The 26,515-nt window shown below is 39.2% G+C and overlaps 1 protein-coding gene across 1 annotated transcript in view; it reads left to right on the top strand.

The window, feature by feature from the left end:
• Nucleotides 1-26,515, top strand: part of igsf9b (immunoglobulin superfamily, member 9b) — a 76,638-nt gene that overhangs the window by 16,074 nt on the left and 34,049 nt on the right. Inside the window, exons 2-3 of the mRNA XM_051654113.1 lie at nucleotides 5,265-5,359; nucleotides 12,828-13,034. Coding sequence (XP_051510073.1) covers nucleotides 5,299-5,359; nucleotides 12,828-13,034 — 268 coding nt within the window. The 5' untranslated portion in view covers nucleotides 5,265-5,298. The remainder of the gene's footprint in view (nucleotides 1-5,264; nucleotides 5,360-12,827; nucleotides 13,035-26,515) is intronic.

Below are 26,515 nucleotides of genomic sequence, written 5' to 3'. Positions count from 1 at the left end.
GCGTCTCCGGCTGCCCCTCATCTTGCTCTCCCACTGATCAGCTGATTCAGCGCCGGCCGTGCTCCATCACAGCCACGCCCTTCTCCTCGTCACAAGCACCAACTGTCACAAATTGCATTTAGTGTGCATGTGGTATAAGGCAACCTTATCAGTCAAGAGCATATCTTATCATGCCTTAAACAGTCTCAAGGTGGCAGGACCTCTTTTCACCTTATAACCTGTCTTAAGCATCTGTTTCAGGAAGTCCGCCACTAGGAGATGTTGCAAAGGCTTATTTTCAGGAAAGGCCACCTGATTTCAGATTAAACCACCCCTATTGTACAACCAAACAGGTGGTGTAAAGACTTAACCTAAAGTCTGGGATTTGATCATGTCACCCAGGTCAGAGGATCCCAGATTGGTCTGTCATTTGCATTTTTGTGATGCTCTCCAAGCAAAGAAGGCCTACTTTTTAAAGCCTGCAATTGTCTGTTTTAAAGAATGGAAGAGCGTTTATTCTATAGCAGCCTAAAAAAAAATCTGCAGTTATATTTTGGTGTGAACTGTGAAGAGGAACAGGTTTTTGAAAGACTAGAATATACACTGAACTTTCATTCCAGGCAGTTACTGCCTTCAGGGTTAAAAAACACAGTATTAAAGATCTGCATGATTTTCCATCTAATGTCATGGATCTTTCCAGACCAGTGTGCCTTTTTTCAAAGACGTTTAAAAGCATGTGCAGCTGCAGAAGAGTGAGTATTCTTCAGGCTTTATAACCTGTGATTAGGTCTCTCTCTGTCACTTATTGGCCATAAAGTTTTGGATCAAATGAGTGTCAAGCTGTAATACATGAAGCTCAGGTGTCCTAACAACTAAAAGGTCGTTTTGCATGGTTAAATTGTGCAACTTATGTCGTTCCAAAATTTTGTGTGGCATACTGATTTGGAATGAATTTGAGGAGGAGTATATAGTGACAATTTTGATTTTGGACTGTATCTTTTAAAAAAAAAAAAAAAAAAAAAAAATCAGAGTTGGACACACCTGGAGACCCATGAGCAGGGGTGGACTGGGACTAAAAAAATAGCCCTGGACTTTCTGGCCCAGAGCGGCCCACCAAACCCGGCCCGCAACACACCACACCATAACACACCGGCTCATTGATTTCATTTTCTGGCTCAATTTCACATTTTTGTGTTGAGAAAAAAAGACATTTCTATTGACTGCTAGTCAGTAGAAATGTCAGAACTTTTTTTCCCAATATTAGAGCTGCAACTAACGATTATTTTGATAATCAACTAATCTAACGATTATTAGAACGATTATTCGACTATTCAGGCGATTATTGCAATGATTAATCATTAGCTCTTAACCAACTATTCAGCTTGTGTCCCGAGTTAAAAGGTTGTAATAAACGTGGTCACTAACAATAAAGAGCACAAAATCATCTTTTAAAATACCTCTAAATGACATTCACTGAATTAAAGGGAAAACACTTTTATTAAGTTTAACTTAGTAAAAAAATTCACTGCAAAAAAAACCTACTGTTATCAAGGGTTTTTGTCTTGTTTTCCATTTAAAATTGTCTAAAAATCCTTAAAACAAGATACATTTACTTTAGAAGCAACATATAAGATATTAACGATTACTTTCGGAGAATGCATCTTAAATGTAAGTGTATTTTTCCACTTGTTTATACTTCTGCCAGTGCAGTTAAGACAAAATATACTTGTATTCAAGATCTATTCTCTGAAAGCAAGTCTAAATATCTTATATGCTGCTTCGCAGGTAAATGCATCTTTTTTGGGGTGGGGGATTTTTAAGAATTTTAAAATATTTAATTTTTTATATTATATTCAGCATTCTCAGATAACATTTTCTCTGCATTATTGCTCCTAAAGTAAATGTACATTGTTTTAAAGGAGATACTTATATTGGAAAACAAGCCAAAACAAAAACAAACCGCCCCTGCCCATGGGCCAGAAAGTCTATTTTTCTCCTGTCCTCTCCCCTCTTTAAACACAGGCTGTACTCTCTGTTGGTCTGTCTGTCTGTCTTTTTCTGCATGTTCTGACTGCTTGCTCTGCTCTCTTTGAAAGACACTTGAAAGGAGGCCTTGTTCAACAGCCCGCCTGCTTAGAGACTCCACAGAGAGGGACACAATGACCTGCCCTGATCAGTTCCTACTGCTCTAAAGCTGTTTGAGGCCTTTATACAGGCAAAAAAGTACTGGTTCCCTAACAGAGGCATTACACACCCCTACACTGGTCTACATGACTCTAGCCATGGGACTATGACTTTTGGATCTCAGCACATGTGTTCACATGATAAGATTTCAGGAAAGCCATTTTCTTATCCTGGATAAATTGATATCTGGTTTGGTCAGCCAGAAAATATTTAATTTATGGTTTGACATAAAATATATTTCATTTAATTCCCTCTAGGAATATATTGATCTTAAACATGATTTTTCCATTCATGTCACAGACATTGTGATTTTTGTTCACAGAAACTGTACGGCAAAAGCAGCCGAGACTCATTTTCTACAGGAATCGATTTCTTGTCAAATTCTGCACAAAGCCGCCTTTTTGTCATGAGTCTAAAAGGACCTTGAACATATGTAACATAAGAGATACAAAATTCAATTTCTTTCATTGAGAATATTAAGATATATTTGCCCTCCAGGGGTGAACTTTATATCATGCAAAAGAGAACTGAGGAAATATTACCTTTCCTTTTTTGAGGTGTAGTACAGTCTTTTGTTGTTACACCTCTGTATTTCAGTCTTTCACCCTCATACATGTGCTTTTCTCTCAATTTCATCTCATACTGTGTCTTCTTTTCTATAAAACACAATACATCTCAAACTATTTTAAATGCAATTTATTTCATAGTTCACTTTTATAATTTTTTTAATCGGTTGAATATTTTGCATCCATTCCTGTTTTAACCATTAATTGTAGATTTGATTCCGATTTATATGGGTACATTTCCATTAAAACGTCCATTTTGCATACATATGAAAAAAATGTATCTCAGTCAATGCTGTTAATTATACAGGGGACATTTTAACTAGGTACATTGCAAAATACATATACATTTTGCAACAAAAAAAAATTATCATAGATTTTTCATTATTTTGGTCACATTTTAGCTTTTTAAAATGTACAAAAACATATTCCAACAATAAGTATGATGTCTTGAAATTACATGCATTATATTGCGCAGGTGTCCAGGTGTCCATATATATATTACATGTTTATTGTTTACTTGCTTGTTGTTCTGTAAAAATATCTAAAAATCCTTAAAGGATACATTTGTTTTATCTTGTTTTAGAAGCTACACTACATAAAATATTAAGGTTTTTCAGAGAATGTATTTTTTTCTCCCCAATTTGGAATGCCCAATTCCCAATGCGCTCTAAGTCCTCGTGGTCATGTAGTGATTCGCCTCTATCCGGGTGGTGGAGGACGAATCTCAGTTGCCTCCGCGTCCGAGACCGTCAGCCCACGCATCTTATCACGTGGCTTGTTGAGCGCGTTACCACGGAGACATATCACGTGTGGAGGCTTCACGCCATCCATTGCGGCATCCATGCACAACTCACCACGCGCCCCACCAAGAGCGAACCACGTTATAGCGACCACGAGGAGGTTACCCCGTGTGACTCTACCCTCCCTAGCAACTGGTCCAATCTGGTTGCTTAGGAGACCTGGCTGGAGTCACTCAGATTCGAACTCACGACTCCAGGGGTGGTAGTCAGCATTGGCTTCTTTATAATTAAAAGTCAGCACCACATATATATATATATGAGATCCAGCTTTTGACACTTAGGACAATTGAGGGACTCATACACAACTATTACACAAGGAAACATTCATTGTTGCTCAAGATGCTTTATGTAAATATCTACTTTCAACCGATTCTAAAGGGCAGTACAAAATAAAAACAAAATGTTTTCTCTCTTATATTTGTATAAATTATGAAAGGGTTGTGAACATTGATGAAACAAAAGGGGAATGCAAACTTGCGTATCTTCTCAACTATATATACTGTTTATTAAACCTCTGATTAATGGGTTATCAGCCGTCTTCCTTTTCTTCTGCTTTCTATCTTGTTTCTGCACAACAATCTAAATAGAGCAATTATATGATTTGGCGACTTTAAACAGCCATTTGGCTCCTTAATGTTTCCGTTATTGAGCCAATGGCTCCTAAGCCATTTTTTTTAGTCTGGAGCCCGGTTTAGTGGAATACATTTTAAAAGCAACCCTCCCAACCTTGTGTACGAAGTCAGTTTCCCTCAAGTTCACACAGGTGTCCTAGTAGAGTAATCACAGGTCAGCACATTAACTCATCAAATCAACATGTTCCACTAACGACTGGCAAACACAAAGTGTCCAATGCTTTTTGTCTTCCCTTCAAACACTATATTGTTTTTATAATTTCAAACCTAACAAACTTCTTTATGTGAAATGTTTTAGTTAAAAAGTGTATTTGTGCTATCTTTCTTTAAAAATGAATGCCACTTGCTTTGGTAATTTATTGATTTTTGTTCTATTCTCAGATTCTCTACCAACAAAACACATGTCCACTCTTTTTCATCATTGAACATGCATGCTGTCCTAAAATAGCCTTCCCTTGTAACCTTTGCTTTAATTAACTTAAAGTAATAAGCTGCTATTAGTGGCTTTGAATGGTTTACGTGGGAGAGAGGTGGGTGGAAGGATTTCTGCTCTCAGGTACTCAATCAAACGAGTGGATGCTTGCCAGTGTTGTATTAAACAAACCCCTGCTTTAATTTCCTGGCACTTTGCGGGGAAACTCCTCCACAATACTCGAGAGGAATATTGCAATCCGTGGAGAGTTGATTACTGTAATCCAAGGGGTGTGTTCAGTGTCTGGGCCAGGACAGAGCGATGCTCATGATACAACAGATACTATATCGTATATCAATTATATGTCATTATTTATTTTGCATTACGGTAATTAGAATTGGAGGGATAATGTAATACAAAAAAAAAAAAAAAAAAGCAACGTAATTTTGTTCTTTTGATTTTGAGGGTAATCATGACATAAAAATGTCCTTAACAGGTTTTGTGAGTTTCACCCAATAAGGAAATGTGCACGAAATGAATAATAAATTGAAATGTGTGTAATAGATTAACTGCGTCATGTACACCATACTCTAATCCAGGAAATATTCTGCATGTTGACTTCTCTTTCTTGAAGTATTGGCAGAGAGTTCTCCAGTGTGACCTGCATGTGTGTGTGTCTTTTGTGTTTCAGGTGGGGTATGTGTGATGTTATGTGAGTGTTTACCATGGTACAGAAGAGACTCTGGCTTCTGAATGTCACCGTCGCTGCCGCCCTCTGTCTGCTGCGTGAGTATTTACACCTTTTCATGTTCCAAAATTACAGTGATCCCAAAAAGGATTTGAACACTTAAGACACACTTAATATCTATATGTCACTGGACTGATGCAGTGACATTCCACCACACCCTTAATGTGGTTACGAGTGATTTAACTATATAACTTTTTTGTTTTTTTTGCGAACATGAAACTGTATTTATAGGAAAGACTGAGGCTAGTTGTCACTTGAGGTAGTTGCCACAAGGGCTATATCTCAGCAATGTCAAAAGTCCAATTGTGAGAGGGGCCTGGGTAGCTCAGCGAGTAAAGACGCTGACTACCACCCCTGGAGTCACGAGTTTGAATCCAGGGCATGCTGAGTGATTCTGGCCAGGTCTCCTAAGCAACCAAATTGGCCCGGTTGCTAGGGAGGGTAGAGTCACATGGGGTAATCTCCTCGTGGTTGCTATAATGTGGTTCTCGCTCTCGGTGGGGTGCGTGGTGAGTTGTGCGTGGATGCCGCAGAGAATAGCATGAAACCTCCACGCGTGCTATGTCTCCGGTAATGCACTCAAGCCACGTGATCAAATGCACAGATTGACAGTCTCAGACGCGGAGGCAACTGAGATTTGTCCTCCGCCACCCGGATTGAGGCAAGTCACTATGCCACCATGAGGACTTAGAGCGCATTGGGAATTGGGAATTCCAAATTGGGGAGAAAAGGGGAGAAACAAATGAAAAGAACAACCTGCCTAATATTGTGTAGGTCCCCCTCGTGCTGCCAAAACAGCGCCAACCCGCATCTCAGAATAGCATTCAGAGATGATATTCTTCTAACTCGGATAACCGCTCTGTACAATTGTGGTGAGAAGAATATCATATCATCTTAGAATGCTATTCTGAGATGCAGGTTGGCACTTTTTTGGTGGCATGAGGGGGACCTACACAATTTTAGACAGGTGGTTTTAATGTTGTGGCTGATTGGTGTATATACAGTATATACTGTGTAATATATAAACCCCTCTCACAACAGTGTCGAGACCCATCATGATTTTGTTCCTCAACTGTTTGTTTTGGTGGCTTCATGTGCAGAATCTGTCGCCGCTTCAAATTTTTATTACAATGAAAGGAAAACTTGGTAGAGTGTCAGACTATCGCATTTAAATATCGATTTAAACATATATTATGTTGCAATTCAATACAAAGTTACCTGCCAACTGGACAATGTTTTATTTACTTACTAAAGCTGATTTTTATTCGCAGCTTGGTGCTTTGCAACTGTAATTGCATGCTGTTCTTTTACATATGTCAACATTTGAGTTTTTCCAACTGTTGTAAATCATTCATACTGTCCGTTATCCCACCATTTGTGCCCTGTTTTCTTTCTCTCCATGAATCCTCTGCTGGTGTTTTTAAAGTTCTCACCCCTCCACCAAACCCAAACTTGTCCTGTCTAAAATAAACGTTTGTCTATGAGATTTGGTTAATTATTTTAGTACAAGCATGACCACAATCTCAACAGCACACCAGGGGTTCGGTTCAGCACTGCTTACTCACAGAACACGTTTGGTAGAAGGGTTAATACCATTCAGACAACAGACAACTCTTTATGTTCCTTATGGCTCACAATCTGGCAAGTAAACATTCCCGGGACAGTAAGAGTGTTAGTGCCGGTATTAAGGGGGGAAACACCCCAAACATTTAGGGGAAAGGGAATCAAATCCTCTGCAAAAAATTTAATCTATAAATCCAGATTTGGACCAATCTGGGATTTAGATTTTCCCTTCTCTCCGGGCACGTTTTCATCATGGGGTTTGATTCTTCGAGATAGCTGACCATGTGTGCGCCCCAGGGGGTCCCGGGTCATAGGAGGGGGGGTTATGTGTCTCTGTTCTGTCAGCAAGCATCATCTTTGAGAGATTACCCTTATTTTCAGGGTGAGACGAGGTACTGGGGTAGATCTGGCCTAAGGGATGGTGACCTGGGGTGCAAAACCGCTAAAATGGGTCTACACATCATTTCTCACAGTCTAGATCAGTGGTTCTCAACTGGTGGGTCATGACCCAAAAATGGAGTAAGGTAGTGAACAGTAGGGTAAAAACAATGATAAATTCAAATATTAAAATGCAACTAACCAAATATCCATGCATTGTTATTGTAGCAAAATAAAGAGGTGAAATTGCATTCTATATCCTTTGTTCCAGACATCAAAGGTTGTATGTCCAATCAAACTCTGATATTTTGGTGCAAATTCGTCTAAATAAAAAATTGGAAATTCTAGTTCATCCAAATGTTCCTATGTAGTTTGTCATGTTAATAATTAAATTATTTTTGGACCAATGATGTTCAAGTAAATCAGTGTCTGATTTTTTTTTCTTTTTTTTTTTTTTTGACAATGTTTTTGTTTACTTTTGTACAATAAGCAATTTTGGTATTCTGTTGGGTCGCCACTTGATGTAAAATCTGGATTCTGAAGCGAAACCAGTTGAGAACCACTGCTGTTAGAGTCTCCTGCTAGGAGAGAAAGTGTTTCATTTAAAAAAAAAAAAAAAGACTGAGGCGTCCAACATAATAACATGCTGTATGTTAATTTACATGCATGTCATCTCCCCAGCAACCCCCTTAATCTGGTTTTGCATTACCCCCATTTAGTGTGTTTGTGACATTACCCTCCTGCTTTTCTTTTGTGTCACATCTTATTTTCCATTTTACTTTCTCCTTTTGGCACTCGCTCCTGTCTGTGTTCCGTCAATCAGTCAGGCTGCAGAATGTCTCCCTAATTTTATTTACAGTATCCACAGATTAAATTCAGACAAACCTTCCAAACATTGCTGTTTTTCTTAAGTACACATTGTAACTGCAGCAATTATGACTAATGACAAATACTGATGTTTACCTCATTGTGTATTTGATCTAGTGTGAGCACAAACAGAAAACACATGTCAAGTGTCAAACAGGTGACAGATTTATTGTTAATGTCTTTTCTAAGAAAAATTAATTTAGTTATCTTAATGAGGAATTAATGAATTCTGACTTTATACACAGCAGTCCCTGCTGAAAAGAAGCCATATAAATTTAGTTGCATATTTTCTGATTTGGGTGTTGGTCTCCCGACCAGGCTTTTTAACTATTCTAACCAGTGAGACTTACTTGGGTCAACACTATGGCTATGCTGATTGATCAGCTAGATCAGTACCAAACCAACTCTTACCAGCATAAATCAGTCTGGACCAGCACTATGCCAGCATAAATTGGTAAAAAAATGTGTCTAGACCAGCCTTACCCATGTAAATCACTCTGATCCAGCACAAAACCAGCATTAATCAGTCTGGACCAGGACTAAACCAACATACAGGACATAAGTATGATTCTGCACTAAACTAGCATAAATCAATCTGGACCAACATTTACCAGTTTAAATCTGTGTGATCCAGGACTAAACCAGTATAGATCAATCTGGACCATCTTAAACCAGCATAAATCAGTCTGGACCTGCACTAATTAGTAGGAATCAGTCTGCACCAGCATTAACCAGTATAAAACAGTTTGATCCAGCACTAAACCAGAATAGTTCAGTCTGGACCAGCACTAAGCCAGCATAAATTGGTAAAAAATGTGTCTAGACCAGCCTTACTCATGTAAATCAATCTGATCCAGCACAAAACCAGCATTAATCAGTCTGGACCAGGAATGAACCAGCATACAGGACATAAGTATGATCCAGCACTAAACTAGCATAAATTAATCTGGACCAGCATTTACCAGTTTGAATCTTTGTGATCCAGGACTAAACCAGTATAGATCAATCTGGACCATCTTAAACCAGCATAAATCAGTCTGGACCAGCACTAACCAGTATAAAACAGTTTGGTCCAGCACTAAACCAGAATAGTTTAGTCTGGACCAGCACTAACTAGAATAAATCAATCTGGGCCATCACTAAATCAGCACGAACCTGGAGAATCACTCTGGATCAGCACATATAAATCAGTCTGGACCAGCATTAACCAGTATAAATCAGTTTGGTCCAGTGCTAAACCAGCATAGTTCAGTCTGGACCAGCACTAAGCAGAATAAATCAGTCTGGACCAGCACTAAACCAGCACGAAACTGTTGAAATCACTCTGGACCAGCAATAATCAGTATATATTTAAACATCACTGTGGCAGCAGTGGAGTCATTCAGGTTCCTGGGCACTACCATCTCACAGGACCTGAAGTGGGAGACCCACATTGACTCCATTGTGAAAAAGGCCCAGCAGAGGTTGTACTTCCTTTGCCAACTGCCACAGGCGCTGCTGATACAGTTCTACTCAGCAGTCATTGAGGCTGTCCTCTGCACTTCAGTAACTGTCTGGTTTAGTGCAGCTATGCAATCGGATATCAGAAGATTACAAAGGACAGTTCGGACTGCTGAGAAGATTATTGGTTGCCCCTTGCCCTCCCTTCAAGAACTGTACACTTCCAGAGTGAGGAGAAAGGCTGGAAAAATCACTCTGGACCCCACTCACCCTGCCCACTACCTTTTTGAACTGTTGCCTTCTGGCAGGTGCTACAGAGCACTGAGCACCAGAACTTTCAGGCACAGGAACAGTTTTTTCCCTCAGGCTATCCATCTCACGAACAGTTAAAACTGCCCCATTGAGCAATAATTAATGTGCAATACACAGCTTAGTCTATTTATATCCAACATACCGTACCATACCTTCTGCCATTTACAGTCCCTTGCTTCTGTATATAACAGATTTGAATTTGTATATTGTACATACGTGTGTGTGTGTGTGTGTGTGTATATATATATATATATATATATATATATATATACACACACACACGTCTATATATTCGTCTAAATAAAAAATTGGAAATTCTAGTTCATCCAAATTTTCCTATGTAGTTTGTCATGTTAATAATTACATTATTTTTGGACCAATGATTTTCAAGTAAATCAATGTCTGATTTTTTTTTTTTTTTTTTTTTTTTTGTGACAATGTTTTTGTTTACTTTTGTACAATAAGCAGTTTTGTACAATAGAAAATATACTTTATTTTCTATTCACTTTTTCATTTTATTCTATTTTTTAATTATTATCTCTGTCTTGTTGTATTGTTTGTGCACTGGAAGCTACTGTCACCAAGACAAATTCCTTGTATGTGTAAGCATACTTGGCAATAAAGCTGATTCTGATTCTATAAATCAGTTTGGTCCAGCACTAAACCAGCATATTTCAGTCTGGGCCAGCACTAACCAGCATAAATCAATCTGGACCAGCATTAAACCAGCACGAACCTGTAGAAATCACTCTGGACCAGCACTAAACCAGCATAAATCAGTAGAAATAAGTCTGCACCAGCACTAACTGTTAAAATCACTCTAGACCAGCATTAACCATTAGAAATCAGTCTGGTCCAACACTAAACCAACATAAATCAAACTGAACCAGCACTAAACTGTATCAGCATTAACCAGTAGAAATCACTCTGGACCAGCATGTACCTGCATAAATCAGTCTGGACCAGCACTAAACCAGCATAAATCAGTAGAAATAATTCTGGACCAGCACTAACCAGCATAAATCAAACTGGACCATCACTAAACTGTAGAAATCACTCTGGACCAACATTAACCATTACAAATCAGTCTGGTCCAGCACTAAACCAGCATTAACCAGTAGAAATCAATCTAGATCAGCACTAATACATCAGCCTAGACCAGCATTTACCAGCCTAAATCAGCCCGGACCACCATAAATCAGTCTGGACCAGCATTAACCAGTATAAATCAGTTTGGTCCAGCACTAAACCAGCATAGATCAGTCTGGACCAGCACTAACTGGCATACATCAATCTGGACCATCACTAAACCAACACCAACCAGCATAAATCAGTCTGGACGAGGATTTACCATTAGAAATCAGTCTGGTCCAGCACTAAACCAGCATAAATCAAACTGGACCAGCACTAAACTGTAGAAATCTCTTTGGACCAACATTTACCATTAGAAATCAGTCTGGTCTAGCACTAAACAAGCCTTAACCAGTAGAAATCACTCTGGACTAGCACTAATAAATCAGTCTGGACCAGCATGTAACTGCATAAATCAGTCTGGACCAGCGCTAAACCAGCATAAATCAGTAGAAATAAGTCTGGACCAGCACTAACCAGCATAAATCAATTTGTACCAGTACTAACCAGCTTAAATCAGGCTGGACCAGCATTAACCAGTATAAATCAGTTTGGTCCAGCACTAAACCAGCATAGATCAGTCTGGACCAGCGCTAACCAGCAAACATCAATCTGGACCATCACTAACCAACACCAACCAACATAAATCAGTCTGTACCAGCACTAACCATCTTAAATCAGGTTGGACCAGCATTAATTAGTCTGGACCAGCATTAACCAGTATAAATCAGTTTGGTACAGACCTAAACCAGCATAGATCAGTCTGGACCAGCGCTAACCAGCATACATCAATCTGGACAATCACTAAACCAACACCAACCAGCATAAATCAGTGTGTACCAGTTCTAACCATCTAAAATCAGGCCAGACCAGCATTAACCAGTATAAATCAGTTTGGTCCAGTACTAAACCAGCATAGATCAGTCTGGACCAGCGCTAACCAACATACATCAATCTGGACCATCACTAAACCAACACCAACCAGCATAAATCAGTCTGTACCAGCACTAACCATCTTAAATCAGGTTGGACCAGCATTAATTAGTCTGGACCAGCATTAACCAGTATAAATCAGTTTGGTACAGACCTAAACCAGCATAGATCAGTCTGGACCAGCGCTAACCAGCATACATCAATCTGGACAATCACTAAACCAACACCAACCAGCATAAATCAGTGTGTACCAGTTCTAACCATCTAAAATCAGGCCAGACCAGCATTAACCAGTATAAATCAGTTTGGTCCAGTACTAAACCAGCATAGATCAGTCTGGACCTGCGCTAACCAACATACATAAATCTGGACCATCACTAAACCAACACCAACCAGCATAAATCAGTCTGTACCAGCTCTAACTATCTTAAATCAGGCCAGACCAGCATTAATCAGTCTGGACCATCATTAACCAGTATGTATAAATCAGTTTGGTCCAGCACTAAACAAGCATAGATCAGTCTGGACCAGCACTAACTAGCAAACATCAATCTGGACCATCACTAAAACAACACCAACCAGCATAAATCAGTCTGCACCAGCACTAACCAGCTTAAAACAGGCTGGACCAGCATTAATCAGTCTGGACCAGCATTAAACAGTATGTATAAATCAGTTTGGTCCAGCACTAAACCAGCATAGATCAGACTGGACCAACATGTACCAGCACTAACCAGCTTAAATCAGACCGTACCAGCATTAAACAACATAAGTCAGTCTGAACGAGCTTGGAAATTCAAGTTGGTCTTTTCAGCAGAGAAAAGATCAATAATATTCCTGTTATGCAGGTTGAATTCATGTGTCTATTGTTAAATCTCTCAGGTCCCTCTCTGAGTGCTGAATCGGTGGTCCAGGGAAGGGTCGGGGGTTTTGCCGAGCTAGGTTGCAGCCTGACGCCTCCATCTGAAGGGGCCACCACCCCGAATCTCTTCCCCTTGCATGTGGTGGAGTGGGTCCGGCTGGGATACAACGTCCCCATCCTCATTAAATTCGGCGGCTACACACCACGAGTGCATCCGAACTATAGAGGTGAGTGTCACCTTAAACATAAATCAGTTTTCCATTAATATTCAGTCACAAATCTGCTGGAGAGACTTTTAAGACTTTGGCTTTTATGTGTCAGTCACATGTTTATCATTTAATTCTATTAAAAGGAATAGTTCAACCAAAAATGAAAATTCTGTCATTATTGACTCTCCCCATGTTATCACAAACCTGTATGACTTTCTTTTTTGGAACACTAGAAGAGATGCTTTGCTCTTTTCCATACAACGAAAGCATAATGACCAGGGACTGCCAAGCTCCAATAAATGTACCAAATAAACATTGTCCATATGACTATTTTTCAAGTCTTCTGAAGTGATACGATGACTTTATGTGATGAACAGAATGGAATATAAATCTGTTTCACTCTCAAATCAGATCATTTATAAAGCACTGAAATCAAACACGTGTCAGTAACATCAAACCTCATTTTTTTGTGTGTCTTGCAAGCATCTTGCAAATCAGCGATTTAATTTGAGAGTGAAAAGCAACTTAAATTTCATTATGTTCATCAAACAATGTGATCGTATGGCTTCAGAAGACTTTGGAATATGGTACATGATCAATTACTTTTACTTGGGTTTTATGGTGGGTTTTTTTTTTGTTTTTTGTCCTTTTCGAGCTTGACAGAGCAGCAAATACACCCAGTAAGGACAAAATTCACATTTTGTGAAAGTCATATGGGTTTGAAACAATATGAGGGCAAGTAAGTGACATAACTTTCACTATTTGAGGTGAACAATAAGAACTATAAGAATAATCAACTCAAAAAGCTTCATTTGCGGGAAGCATCATCTTAGGTGCAGTTTGATTTGTGAACACTGGCTGCTTGGTTACTGAAAGCTTTTAAAAGTTTTATTACAATGGCACAAAGACACCATTGGATGCTTTAAAACTAGTTTTCCTGATTTATGACCACTTGTATAGACTATGGAGGCCATATCCGCAAGTATTTATCCACTCAATACACTATAATAGTCCTGTTGTTGTTTCTCCAAGAGGTGAGGACACACAGCCTGCAAAAGGCTGATTTCCTGAGTAATTCAGTGAGAACTCGCTTGAAATCACTTTTGAGGCTGTTTGTGTCCTTTACGCGTTCCCAGAGAGGTGCTTGGCGGGGTAATACAGCCGTTTACCCCGGTGCTTGTGAAGGAGGGGTCGTGCTCTGGAATTTATTGAAGGGGGAGGGGTATTGTGTTGTTAAACAAATATCCCCATATAAATGACCCACCCAAACAAGTGCCCTGTAATTATGTAGAGTGTATTTCTGCGTCTGTGTGTGGCAGAGACGGAGGAAGGAGAAAAGGGGTTGGGGTGAGCCAGGGCGCACCCGTAATGATGCAGAGAGAAAGGAGACAGGGAGGGAGGAGGGGAGGGCGAACGTAACAGCCCATGGGTGTTATGGGTATTGAGCGGGACCCTGGATTAAGAGGGGTGGGGTTCAACTGTTGCAGGGTGGTTAGGGGCTGCATGACTTAGTTGAGAATCCAATGGATTTGACCCAGTAAGAGGGAAAATTGTTTTTGGAAGGGGAGCTTTAAGAATGGAAAGAAGGTCAGGAATAATAGATTTATACCAGAAAGTATTCCTTCATTGTGTCATGGAAAAACAAAAGACAATGAGTTTTCATCACTCACAGCCTCCTTTTTCCGCAGTAATTCACACCAAACATTCTTGATGTGATAGACTAATAAATCTAATCTTACTAATAAATCATACATTTTTTGCCATTTAAGATCCAATATCCACGTCCACTTGGTAGATTAACAGAAGCGCTAGCTCTCTTTTGTGTTGGTTTCAAAATCTACCAAATGCTAATGTAGACCGAGAATGTGCAATATCTTTAAAAAAAAATTATTTTAGTTTTTTACAGAAATAGAATGTTTGTTTTAGGTTGTGCATAGTGGTTCTCTTTACGTACCATTAACTTCCTATTTATATATGTAAATACAGTGTGGTGTTTATATATATATATATATATTCTCTAGTTATCAATATCAGCACTGGACAGTGAAATCACCTCTGGTTTCAGTTCACACTGTTAATACCATGGCTTTTTGTACATGTACCATGATAGTGGTACCATGGCATTCTTTGAAATACCTTGGAGTGAATATAAATATGGTAATCATTAAGTAACAGGGTATTATCATCTGATACCATTTCTGTACTGTGGTACCACCATTGTACTGTTTTGTAAAAGCAAGCAAGACCTCTCATTTGGGCTCATTAACACTGGGTTGGAATCGCTTGAATGATTTTGATAGGATGTCAGATGGAAATTTCCATGTTTCCCATTGGGATCTGATGTGTCAGTCTGGAAAGGAAGAGCAGTTGGTTCACAGATGAGGCCCTCTTGACCTAACACGTGGTTTTTATCAGCACACAAGAGAAAACTAATGCAAAGTCAGTCAACATTTGTGCTCTGATGCTTAGATAATGAGTCATGTGTTACAAAGGAGATCTGAGAAAAGGAAAAAAAATATTATATTCCTGATTATTCCAGTTTTAAGTATTTAAAACTATGCCTAAATAAAACAAACAAACAGTCAGGAGGGAGGGAAAGGAAAGAAGGAAGGAAGGAAGACAAAGGAAGGAAGAGAGGAAGGAAGACAAAGTATAGAAAGAAGGAAGACAGGATGGAAAGAAAGACAAAGGATGGAAGGAAGTAGAAGAAAAGAAGGAAGATAGGATGGAAGTTAGGGAGGAAGAAAGATGAAGGATGGAAGGAAGGAAGCAAGACAAAAGAAGAAAGGAAGAGAAAGGATGGAAGGAAGGTGAACAGAATGGGAGGTAAGAAGGGTGTTGAAGAAAAGAAGGAAGACATGATGGATGGAAGGAAGGAAGACAGACAGACAAAGGATGGAAGAAGGAAGAAAGGATGGACGGAAAGAAGGAAATAGAAGGAAGACTAAATGGAAGGAAAGAAGGAAGTAGAAGGAAGGAAAATGGAAAAGAAGGAAGAAAGGGTGGAAGGAAAAAAGGAAGTAAAGGAAGGAAGGAAGATGGGAAAGAAGGAAGACAGGATAGAAAGAAGGAAGGAAGATGCGAAGAAAGACAGAGTGGAAGGAAGGACAACAAAGGAAGAAAAAAGGAAGATGAAAGGCAAGGAAGGAAAAAAAGGAAAAGAAAGCTCAGTAACTTTAATTTCCCATTTTCAATGCTCTATCTCTTTTTAATTTTAGCCCAGTGTCAGAGGAAGTTGGCAACAGATGATGCAAATTACTGCTTTCCATCATCTGATGTATTTCCCCTCTCAAATCAAACTGCTGTAGGATGTAGCTTTCTCAAGCCACACCACGAGAAAGACAAGATGAAACCTGACCTGTATACATCTTTAGAAATATTGTCCTTGCTTAGAGAGTATAAATCAGTCTGGACCAGCATTAACCAGCATAAATCAGTTTGGTCCAGCACTAAACCAGCATAGATCAGTCTGGACCAGCACTAACCAGCATACATCAATCTGGACCATCACTAAAACAACACCAACCAGCATAAATCAGTCTGTACCAGCAATAACCAGCTTAAATCAGGCCGAACCAGCATTAATCAGTCTGGACCAGCATTAACCAGTATAAATCAGTTTGGTCCAGCACCAAACCAGCATAGAACAGTCTGTACCAGCGCTAACCAGCAAACATCAATCTGGACCATCACTAAACCAACACCCAGCAGCATAAATCATTCTGTACCAGCACTAACCATCTTAAATCAGGTCGAACCAGCATTAATCAGTCTGGACCAGCATTAACTAGTATAAATCAGTTTTGGTCCAGCACTTAACCAGCATAGATCAGACTCGACCAGCGCTAACCAGCATACATCAATCTGGAACATCACTAAACCAACATCAACCAGCATAAATCAGTCTGTACCAGCACTAACCATCTTAAATCAGGCCAGACCAGCATTAATCAGTCTGGACCAGCATTAACCAGTATAAATCAGTTTGGTCCAGCACCAAACCAGCATAGAACAGTCTGTACCAGCGCTAACCAGCAAACATCAATCTGGACCATCACTAAACCAACACCCAGCAGCATAAATCATTCTGTACCAGCACTAACCATCTTAAATCAGGTCGAACCAGCATTAATCAGTCTGGACCAGCATTAACTAGTATAAATCAGTTTTGGTCCAGCACTTAACCAGCATAGATCAGACTCGACCAGCGCTAACCAGCATACATCAATCTGGAACATCACTAAACCAACATCAACCAGCATAAATCAGTCTGCACCGGCACTAACCATCTTAAATCAGGCCAGACCAGCATTAATCAGTCTGGACCAGCATTAACCAGTATAAATCAGTTTTGGTCCAGCACTTAACCAGCATAGATCAGACTCGACCAGCGCTAACCAGCAAACATCAATCTGGAACATCACTAAACCAACATCAACCAGCATAAATCAGTCTGCACCGGCACTAACCAGCTTAAATCAGGCCAGACCAGCATTAATCAGTCTGGACCAGCATTAACCAGTATAAATCAGTTTGGTCCAGTACTAAACCAGCATAGATCAGTCTGGACCAGCGCTAACCAGCATACATCAATCTGGACCATCACTAAACCAACATCAACCAGCATAAATCAGTCTGTACCAGCACTAACCATCTTAAATCAGGCCAGACCAGCATTAATCAGTCTGGACCAGCATTAACCAGTATAAATCAGTTTGGTCCAGTACTATACAAGCATAGATCAGTCTGGACCAGCGCTAACCAGCAAACATCAATATGGACCATCACTAAAACAACATTAACCAGCATAAATTAGTCTGTACCAGTTTCAGAGGAAGTTGGCAACAGATGAAGCATATTACTGCTTTCCATCATCTGATGTATTTCCCCTCTCAAATCAAACTGCTGTAGGATGTAGCTTTCTCAAACCACACCATGAGAAAGACAAGATGAAACCTGACCTGTATACATCTTTAGAAATATTGTCCTTGCTTAGAAATAAACATGTTAAAAAGTGTCACATTCTCATCAGAACTATTAGAATCTCAAGGGATGAGTTAAAAAAAAAAAAAGGTTAATTTTTTACTCTGAAATTGTGTTGAGAGGTTTCGTTTGCTTCAGGTTTAAACATTCTAAGTAAGCTGCATCACGTCTCTAATGCTCTTCCTCCAAATGTCAAATATAAGTGTTGTGCATGTTGAGCCGTGCATCAGAGAAGTGGCACATTAAAGTTACCTATCCTTAAACAGTCTACACGATAAGATATCCACTCAATTTTAGATCAGCATGAGTGCTAATTGCATTCTTGGGCGATTAGACCGGCAGTCAACTTGATCTTTAGCACTTTGATCAGGTAGCGGTTTGACTGAGATATCAGTGTAGACAAGCCAGGAGAAGCTGGTATGGTAACATGCTGACAGCTGTGGCATATTGCCTTCAAAACCCTCATGAAAGGAAGGAAGACCATCTTTGTTTATTTTAGAGCTTTCCTTATTTATTTAAACTCTCCCTGTCGTTCCCTTTAATAGAGGCACGTGAGAATCCGTCAACATCAGTTAATGTTTCCATGACATTGTGTAACACGCTCATAAAAATACCTGAATAACTCATGCATATCAGCTTAATGGATGTTTAAGTAAAATTGCTGTTCTACTATAATTATCGCACAGACTGTGTGTTTCTTTAAAGTCAACATGAAATCAGAATTTACCCTATTCAGCTTTTTAATAAATGTTCCTGGTCTTATCGTGTATGATTCATCTGTGCATATAATTCTACAGAAAGTTTAAAAGAGTAATAAATGGCTCTTTAACTTTGCTTTTCAGACTTCACTTAAAAATTTAAAACTTAAATTTCGGGTTGTTTCTTACCAAGATCTATTATATGCCATTAGGAGAATTTAAATATTAAGCACAAGTTGCATGTACTACTTTTTTTATACTTTTAGGCAATTTTTTTAAGGTTTAAAGATAATCCCAATCAACTGGCAATATTCACTCAAATTTCTCCTTTTTTGGTATGCATAAGAAAAAGAGGGTGAGTAAATTAGGACAGAATTTTAAATGTGTTAAATTATGTTGACTTTAACTCTCTTTGTGAACAGCTGGATAGAGACCTGCAGAGTACAGTGGCATGTGTGGCGTGTATGGAGCTTGTACGCTCAGACTGTGCTGTCAGGAACTGTTAGTTTAAGAAGATCTGATCAAATGTGTTCTTACTCGCTGCCTTATGAGGAAATTAGGAAAAGACCCCCTGAGGGAGAACGGTCTGATAAAGCCACAATATACTTGACACCAGGGGCGTCTCTGTCTGGTGGGTGTTGTATTCCTTCTTCTCTTCTGCTCAGAACTTTTCAGTCTTTTTAAAGAGAACCTAAAGTTATTTGGGAACAGAATTCTGGCTAAATGTTCTGCATGCTCTCTGTGCAAGTGCATGTGCATTTTCCTTTTAACTTTTCTCTCTTTTTTTTGCTGATTTTAAAGGCATAGTTCCCCCCAAAATTACGATTTGGATAAATTTCGTTCACGCTTCTGCATCTTCAAACCTGGCACATTCACGAAACCTGTGAGAACTTTTTTTTTTTTGTGTGCAACTGAAAAAGGGAAGGAGAAACTGCACACAATAGGCCCTTTCCCACCTACAGTCCTGAACTTTTCCTTTAATAACTTAATGGATGAGAACTCTTACGAGGAACGGAACACCCGAGGAGACTTTTCCCCTGTTGCATTCACATTGCCAAAAGTTAACACCGTACTGACGTAATCTACCATTTTTCTTCTGACGTGGTTGGAACACGCAATTCAATATGAACAACAACAATGAAATCAACAACACCAAAATCAACAACACCGACAGATGATGCCAGGAACGGAGTTACACTTTTGTTTGGGCTATTTTACATGAGCTTTGGCTGCATCCGAAAACGTAGGCAGATGCCTAATCAGTTAATGGTTTAAATGACAGCGTTTTTGGATGTATGGAACTCTAAAGGAAACTGGTCTCTGAACAGTTTAAAAAGCACTTTATTTCATCCTACCTCAACCCCCAAAGGCAGCATTTTCCCATTTTCGGATGCAGTCTGTGTCTTCATGTTACAGTTTAACATGGCCGCGAGAGCTGTGTGTGCTGCAGCCGTAGTGAGAGATGAGACGAGCGGTCAGACTACCACGCAGCACACGCTGAATTTAGTGGACAACATGTTGAAAGCACTATAAACCTATTTATCAACACAATCTTTTACGATAAAGGCTTTTATTACTCAAATTGAATTATTGTACTGAAATACTCACTCACTGACGTAAAAAATACGTCGATGCAAATTATCATACAGTAACGGGCACGCAATACTTCCCTCATTTAAACTAGACTTCATGACGGTTTAGTGTAGAATAGAGTTCAGTTACCCACTCTTGATAAACATCTGATTATTTGTATCCGTCATCCCGGGAAAAATTGGATGTAGTAATTTTTCTGTATAGTCAAACAGTACAGCTGAACGAAAAGTCAAAGTGAGTCTCCGGGGGCCTGGGTAGCTCAGTGGTAAAGACGCTGGCTACCACCCCTGGAGTTCGCTAGTTCGAATCCCAGGGCGTGCTGAGTGACTCCAGCCAGGTCTCCTAAGCAACCAAATTGGGCCCGGTTGCTAGGGAGGGTAGAGTCACATGGGGTAACCTCCTCGTGATCACTACAATGTGGTTCGTTCTCGGTGGGGTGCGTGGCGAGTTGAGCGTGGATGCCGCGGTGGGTGGCGTGAAGCCTCCACACACGCTATGTCTCCGTGGCAACGTGCTCAACAAGCCACGTGATAAGATGCGCGGGTTGACGATCTCAGACATGGAGGCAACTGGGATTTGTCCTCCGCCACCCGGACTGAGGCGAATCACTATGTGACCACGAGGACTTAAAAGCATATTGGGAATTGGCCAGTCCAAATTGGAAGAAAAAGAAAAAAAAAAAAATGTGAGTCTCCCAATGAAGTTACACACACACACACACACATATGTGAAACGGTTTATCCTCTTTGTATACTTTGTTGGTTTTATTTTATTTCTCCAGAGTAGGAGCTCAAAATCCCCCAAAAATGTCTCGGAGGAAATATAGTTCCTTAGGTGCGAAAGTGACAAAGTACTAGTCCCGGTGGAAAGTACCTAAAACGGGATTTAGTACTGCCATTGGGAAAGGGCCTAATGGGTCTCATTCATCACACATGCAAATCATTGAAATTTTATTAAAATTGTCAAATTTTGTTCAGCGCAAATCAAACAATTGTAAAACAACTTTTTGCATGAATTGTTGCATTTAGTTCGATGGAAACTGCAAAACCATTTTTACGTAAATTGTTGCGTTCAGTTCAGTGCAAATATTCGTAAAATGATTAAGAAATTGTCACTTCAGATCTATATGACAATTTACGTAAGGATGGTTTTATAAACAATTTACACAATTCATTACAAATAGTCCATAAAACTATTCTAAAAAAAAATTGTCGACTAGATCAACGCAAATCATTTGTAAAATATTTTTTACGAAAATTGTTGCATTCAGTTCAGTACAAACTGTTTGTAAAACCATTCTGCAAAAATTGTTGTTCATTTCAATCCAAATGATTAAAAAAAATCACATCAGATCAATATTACAATTTACGTAAGAATGGTTTTACAAAAATTAAGTTATTCATTTCAAATCGTTCATAAAATGATTCTTTTAAAAACTGTCACAAATGCAAATCATTTGTAAAAGCATTTTTGCATACATTCATTCAGTTCAATACAAACTGTAAAACCAATCTTCCGTAAATTGTTGCTTTCAGTTCAATGAAAATTATTTGTAAAATAATTCTAATGAAAATTGCCTTTTTCGCATGAATGATTTTACAAATGATTTACACAAATTCACTAGCAAATCGTTCGTAAATCTATTCTTATAAAAAAAAATTGTTCAACGCAAATCGTTCATTAAACCATTCTAATGTAAATTGTTGCATTCAGTAAAATAAATATGGTTTGTAAAACCATTATTTCATGAATGAGGCCCAATTTAAGTGCGAAAGATATTTGAGAGCGAGCGAGGTCGGAAAGATTTTCACCAAATAATAACGTCAGTTTTGGTCTGTTTCACACACAAAGTTATCATATGGCTTTAGAAAGCTTGGAATATACTGCATGAATCATATGAGCTATTTTTATGATGTATTGTACTTCTTTGTACTGTTTACTTTTATTGTATGAAAAAGAGCAGTGTGAACATCTCCTTTTGTGTACCTCAAAAGAAAGTCATACCATGTGGGTGAGTTAATGAAGACTATAAACTCTTTCTTTAACTACAACCACAGTGGCTCTTCTCCGAAGAGCCAATATCTCCCCCCTAGACTCATCAGCCATTCTCAGATAAACTCTTTTATCACCGGACCTATTCAAAAGCAATGTCCCGTTACCTTTGCTTGACCTGTGAGGATTGGTTCACCACCGGTTTTGGTTTCACATTTCTTAAATTCCTCAACTGAAGTCTAGGTGACTTCAAGTGTTTAATCAGCCAAGATGGAAACAATGGCAAAGAAAAAGAAAAAACATAGCAGGAAGAGTTTTGAGTTTAACTCTAAACCTGTCTTGCAGCTTAGACTGGGCAGGTGTAGTCATCTAGCAAAATAGTTGCCACACAAAAGAGCAAAGAAACTCGGGATCCTGGATATCATGTTCCAGTATACCTGAGATGAGAATGCACCACATCAGATCAGGTCATTTTTGTGCCACAGGTCTGGGGAATTGGGATCACCATGCTTGACTTCTCCACAATGAGGTTTTTTTTACCTCTGAGTGCAGGAAGGCCAAGTGAGAGTTTTTTAACTGTTGAAACTACTCATGGGTAACAGGAATTGGACGTCTCGTGTTTAAAGTGCTAGTAAAGTCGTCTAGATTAAAAAGCTTGTCACAAGGTCAGGATTGTTATGGCACCAGTTCTTAGGCCATGTTTATAAGAGATGCATGCGATGCATCACAATGCAGCAAAATTAGATCGCTCCCATTGAAAATCAACAGAGTTTTCTACATTGTAAGTGCCTCATTGAGACTTCTATTTTTGATGCAGTGCATAGCTACTCCAGGCATGCTACTTTCCCCATTTGTTTGTAATAAAATTATTAATCAAATAGTATAGATTACTATGCATTTTATTAGCTACATATTTAACTTCTAGGCAGGGTATCAATACAGATTTCCAGTTTTTAAGCTCAGTTGACAGCATTTGTGACATCATTTTGATGACCAAAAATTACCAAAAATCGAGGTTAATGAGGCACTTGAAATAGAAGTGAATGGGGCCAATTTCTGGAGGATTTAAAGGCAGAAATGTGAAGCTTATAAGTTTAAAAAAGCATTTAGGGTCCAATAAAATCCATTTAATTTTTTTCCAAATTCCGTTTAATTTTTTTCCCGAATTCCGTGTTTTCTGTTTTATTTTCTCTGAATTCCTGGTTTTAAAGTTTAATTACACTTTATCATTTAAAAACGTGCTGTCGCATTTTTTCAATTTCACACTTTTAGTTAAATGGAGCTTTTATTTTCGGATGTTTTTGACTGCTTCAGTTCTTCTTTTCAAGTAGATTTTAAACTAGACAATCATTTACTGCCACATGGACATTAAGACATAACAAAGCTCAGGATCACTCAGTGGGATCAATGTTATATGTTACTGATGAACCTCTATGGTCATTTAACGGGTTTCCCAATAATCCGTGCTGGTCGTTTAGCAATAGCAGGTTGAAATTGGTGGCAGTAAAACGTTTGCTTTATTGATCGCTGCCTTTGGGCAACGCCACGGGCTCAAGTATTAGCCTTGTGTCTGTCTCTCTGACTGATCTGTGGGACAAAGACTAAAGCCTGCTGGCGGGGAGCAACAGGGACACGTTAAATGTAATCTATCCCACGACAAAGAGCTTTTCATAGAGGGTTGAGCGATTATCGAGGGTGGGGGGTTTCAGTGAAAGCGGGTTAAAAGCTGGTGGGGCAGAGGGAGCCGTTGAGCCCCCACCGCAGATTGTATTCAAATCAAAACACATCCCGTAATGCAGCAGGACCTTGCCATCCTTCAATTCAAACAGGGCGGAACAAAGAGAAACAAGTTCAAGGCCTTTCTCGATACAATCTCTCTTCCTCTGTATGTGCCGTGTGTTATTTTGTGGCATATTCAGGCTGTGTTGCAGTTTGTGCACGGCCGTATTAGTGAATGTGTCAGCGAGAGGTGCAGCCGAAACAATCACATGCGAGCCACAGACAATAGAGGGGGGGATCTCTCTGGCTTAGCACTGAGAGATGGAAAGGATCAGCCGGAACAAAACGAAACGGAAAAGATAGACTATGCTAAACTAAACTAAACGCTCAGTGTTTGATTCCCATAAGCATACAGTGGAAGATACCACCCTTATGTGCAGATTGTATAACGTGGAGATTCTGCATTTTCCAGAGGTCAGTCAATGATCATTGCCTATGTAATGCCAAATAAAAATTATTATGGCCAGAACAGTCAACATTAATGGTGTTGGCTATTGCATTTACATTCATGCATTTGGCCGATGCTTTTATCCAAAGAGACTTATAGTGCATTTTAGTTATACATTTTATTAGTTTTTATTTTTATTCTTAGGAATCGAAGCTGTGATCTTGCCATTGCTAGCACCATAAAATATAGGGATGTGCAAAACTACCAATTGTCATAATCAACTATTCGGTGTGAAGGATAATAATGTATAATATAGGCTGCGTTATATTCACGTGCATTTCAGAGGAACATACGGATGCTAAGCACATCACTTCAACATGGTAACTAGCAGATATTCAACAAATAAAAAGGCTAAATAACTATAGCATCTTATTGCACAAAACTATCAAAGTAAGAAACAAGAAAGTCTCCAATAAAGAACTGCACATAACCGCTTATGCGCATCCTTACTGCAGAATGACGCGCTTCAATGTAAACGGAGAGCTTGGGAGTCTTAGTGCGAACCTTGCTGCGTATTCAAAAGCACAGAACTGCAAGATAATATTGTGGGTACACATCTAGTTAACAACATCAAGCAGTTTAACCTTTTTTACTGCAACTACTTTTCTAAACAGTGTCAGACAGAATTAGCAAAAGACTTTAATCTCTCCAAAGCACCTAAAAAATAAGGGAACATTACTCACAGCAGAGGATTTAATGTCTGACAGTGATCGTCTTGTAATGTATTGTTGATGCGGTGCTGAAACAGCAGTGGTGCATAAATGGAAAAGAAACTTCTTTCAGCGGGTTTTACTGTGCTGACTGTTATTCACTGTTAAGCAAAGCAAGTTATCACACAAAAATGCTCTTTTAGAAGTTTCGTCTCAGTTTATTCAAGAATTGGGTCTCCCAGGTGGGCCTGGGTAGCTCAGTGAGTATTAACACTGATTATCACCCCTGGAGTCGCGAGTTTGAATCCAAGGTGTGCGGAGAATAGTGTGAAGCCTCCACATGCGCTATGTCTCCGCGGTAACGCACTCACTCGATTAGGGGTTCTCGCTCTCAGTGGGGCACGTGGTAAGTTGTGCGTGGATCGCGGAGAGTAGCATGAGCCTCCATGTGTTTTGAGTCTCCGTGGTGTCATGCACAGTGAGCCACGTGATAAGGTGCACGGATTGACTGTCTCAGAAGTGGAGGCAACTGAGACTTGTCCTCCACCACCTGGATTGAGGTGAGTAAACGCACCACCATGAGGACCTACTAAGTAGTGGGAATTGGGCATTCCAAATTGGGAGAAAAGGGGATTAAAAAAATAAATAAATAGAATTGGGTCTCCCAATTAAAACCACCACCACTTAAAATATTAATGTTAGTAATTGATCGATCAGTTGTTAGACAACTAGTTGATTAGTCGACCGCCGTAGCACATCCCTACTAATATATCAATTGAGCAAATTAGTATTTATTTATTTTTTATGAAAATTTAAATATGTTTGGAATTACACTAAAGTGAAAATAAAATTTTTAAAGCATGAGGGAACTGCTCTGCAAAGCGCTGCAGACATTTACATTTTCACATAGTGAGCAAGCCAAAATTCTTGTGAAGAGCAATTAAACGAATCAAGAAACTGTAGGGACAAGACTGTTTATCAACACAGCCAAATAAATCTGTCAATGGGGGTATGCATGTTTCATCACCCGCATCACCTCAGTTGCGCCACTTCTTGCTCTCTCCTAAGTGCGCGCAAGGAGATATAGAAGCCGCACATATCAAGGACAGTAAAGATAGTTAAAATGAAATTTGTGGAGCTATGATAAAAATGGCTTTCTTATGTTTTATCTATCAAAATGACATCATTTGGAATTATCTGTCAGTGTTTAAAAAGTGGAGGTGGAAATTAAACCTTTTAAATAAGATAGACATTAACCCGGCAACTTTTCTGGGACTACTCAACCCATATAAACGAGTGGTCATGCAAAGCCCTATGTATAAATGTATTTAGTAAACATTTCTACATTAAAATGTG

The sequence above is a fragment of the Myxocyprinus asiaticus genome, chromosome 24, assembly GCF_019703515.2.
Source record: "Myxocyprinus asiaticus isolate MX2 ecotype Aquarium Trade chromosome 24, UBuf_Myxa_2, whole genome shotgun sequence".
Taxonomy (NCBI): domain Eukaryota; kingdom Metazoa; phylum Chordata; class Actinopteri; order Cypriniformes; family Catostomidae; genus Myxocyprinus; species Myxocyprinus asiaticus.
Note: the sequence above shows the minus strand (reverse complement) of the source record. Positions and strands in the feature narration are given on the sequence as shown.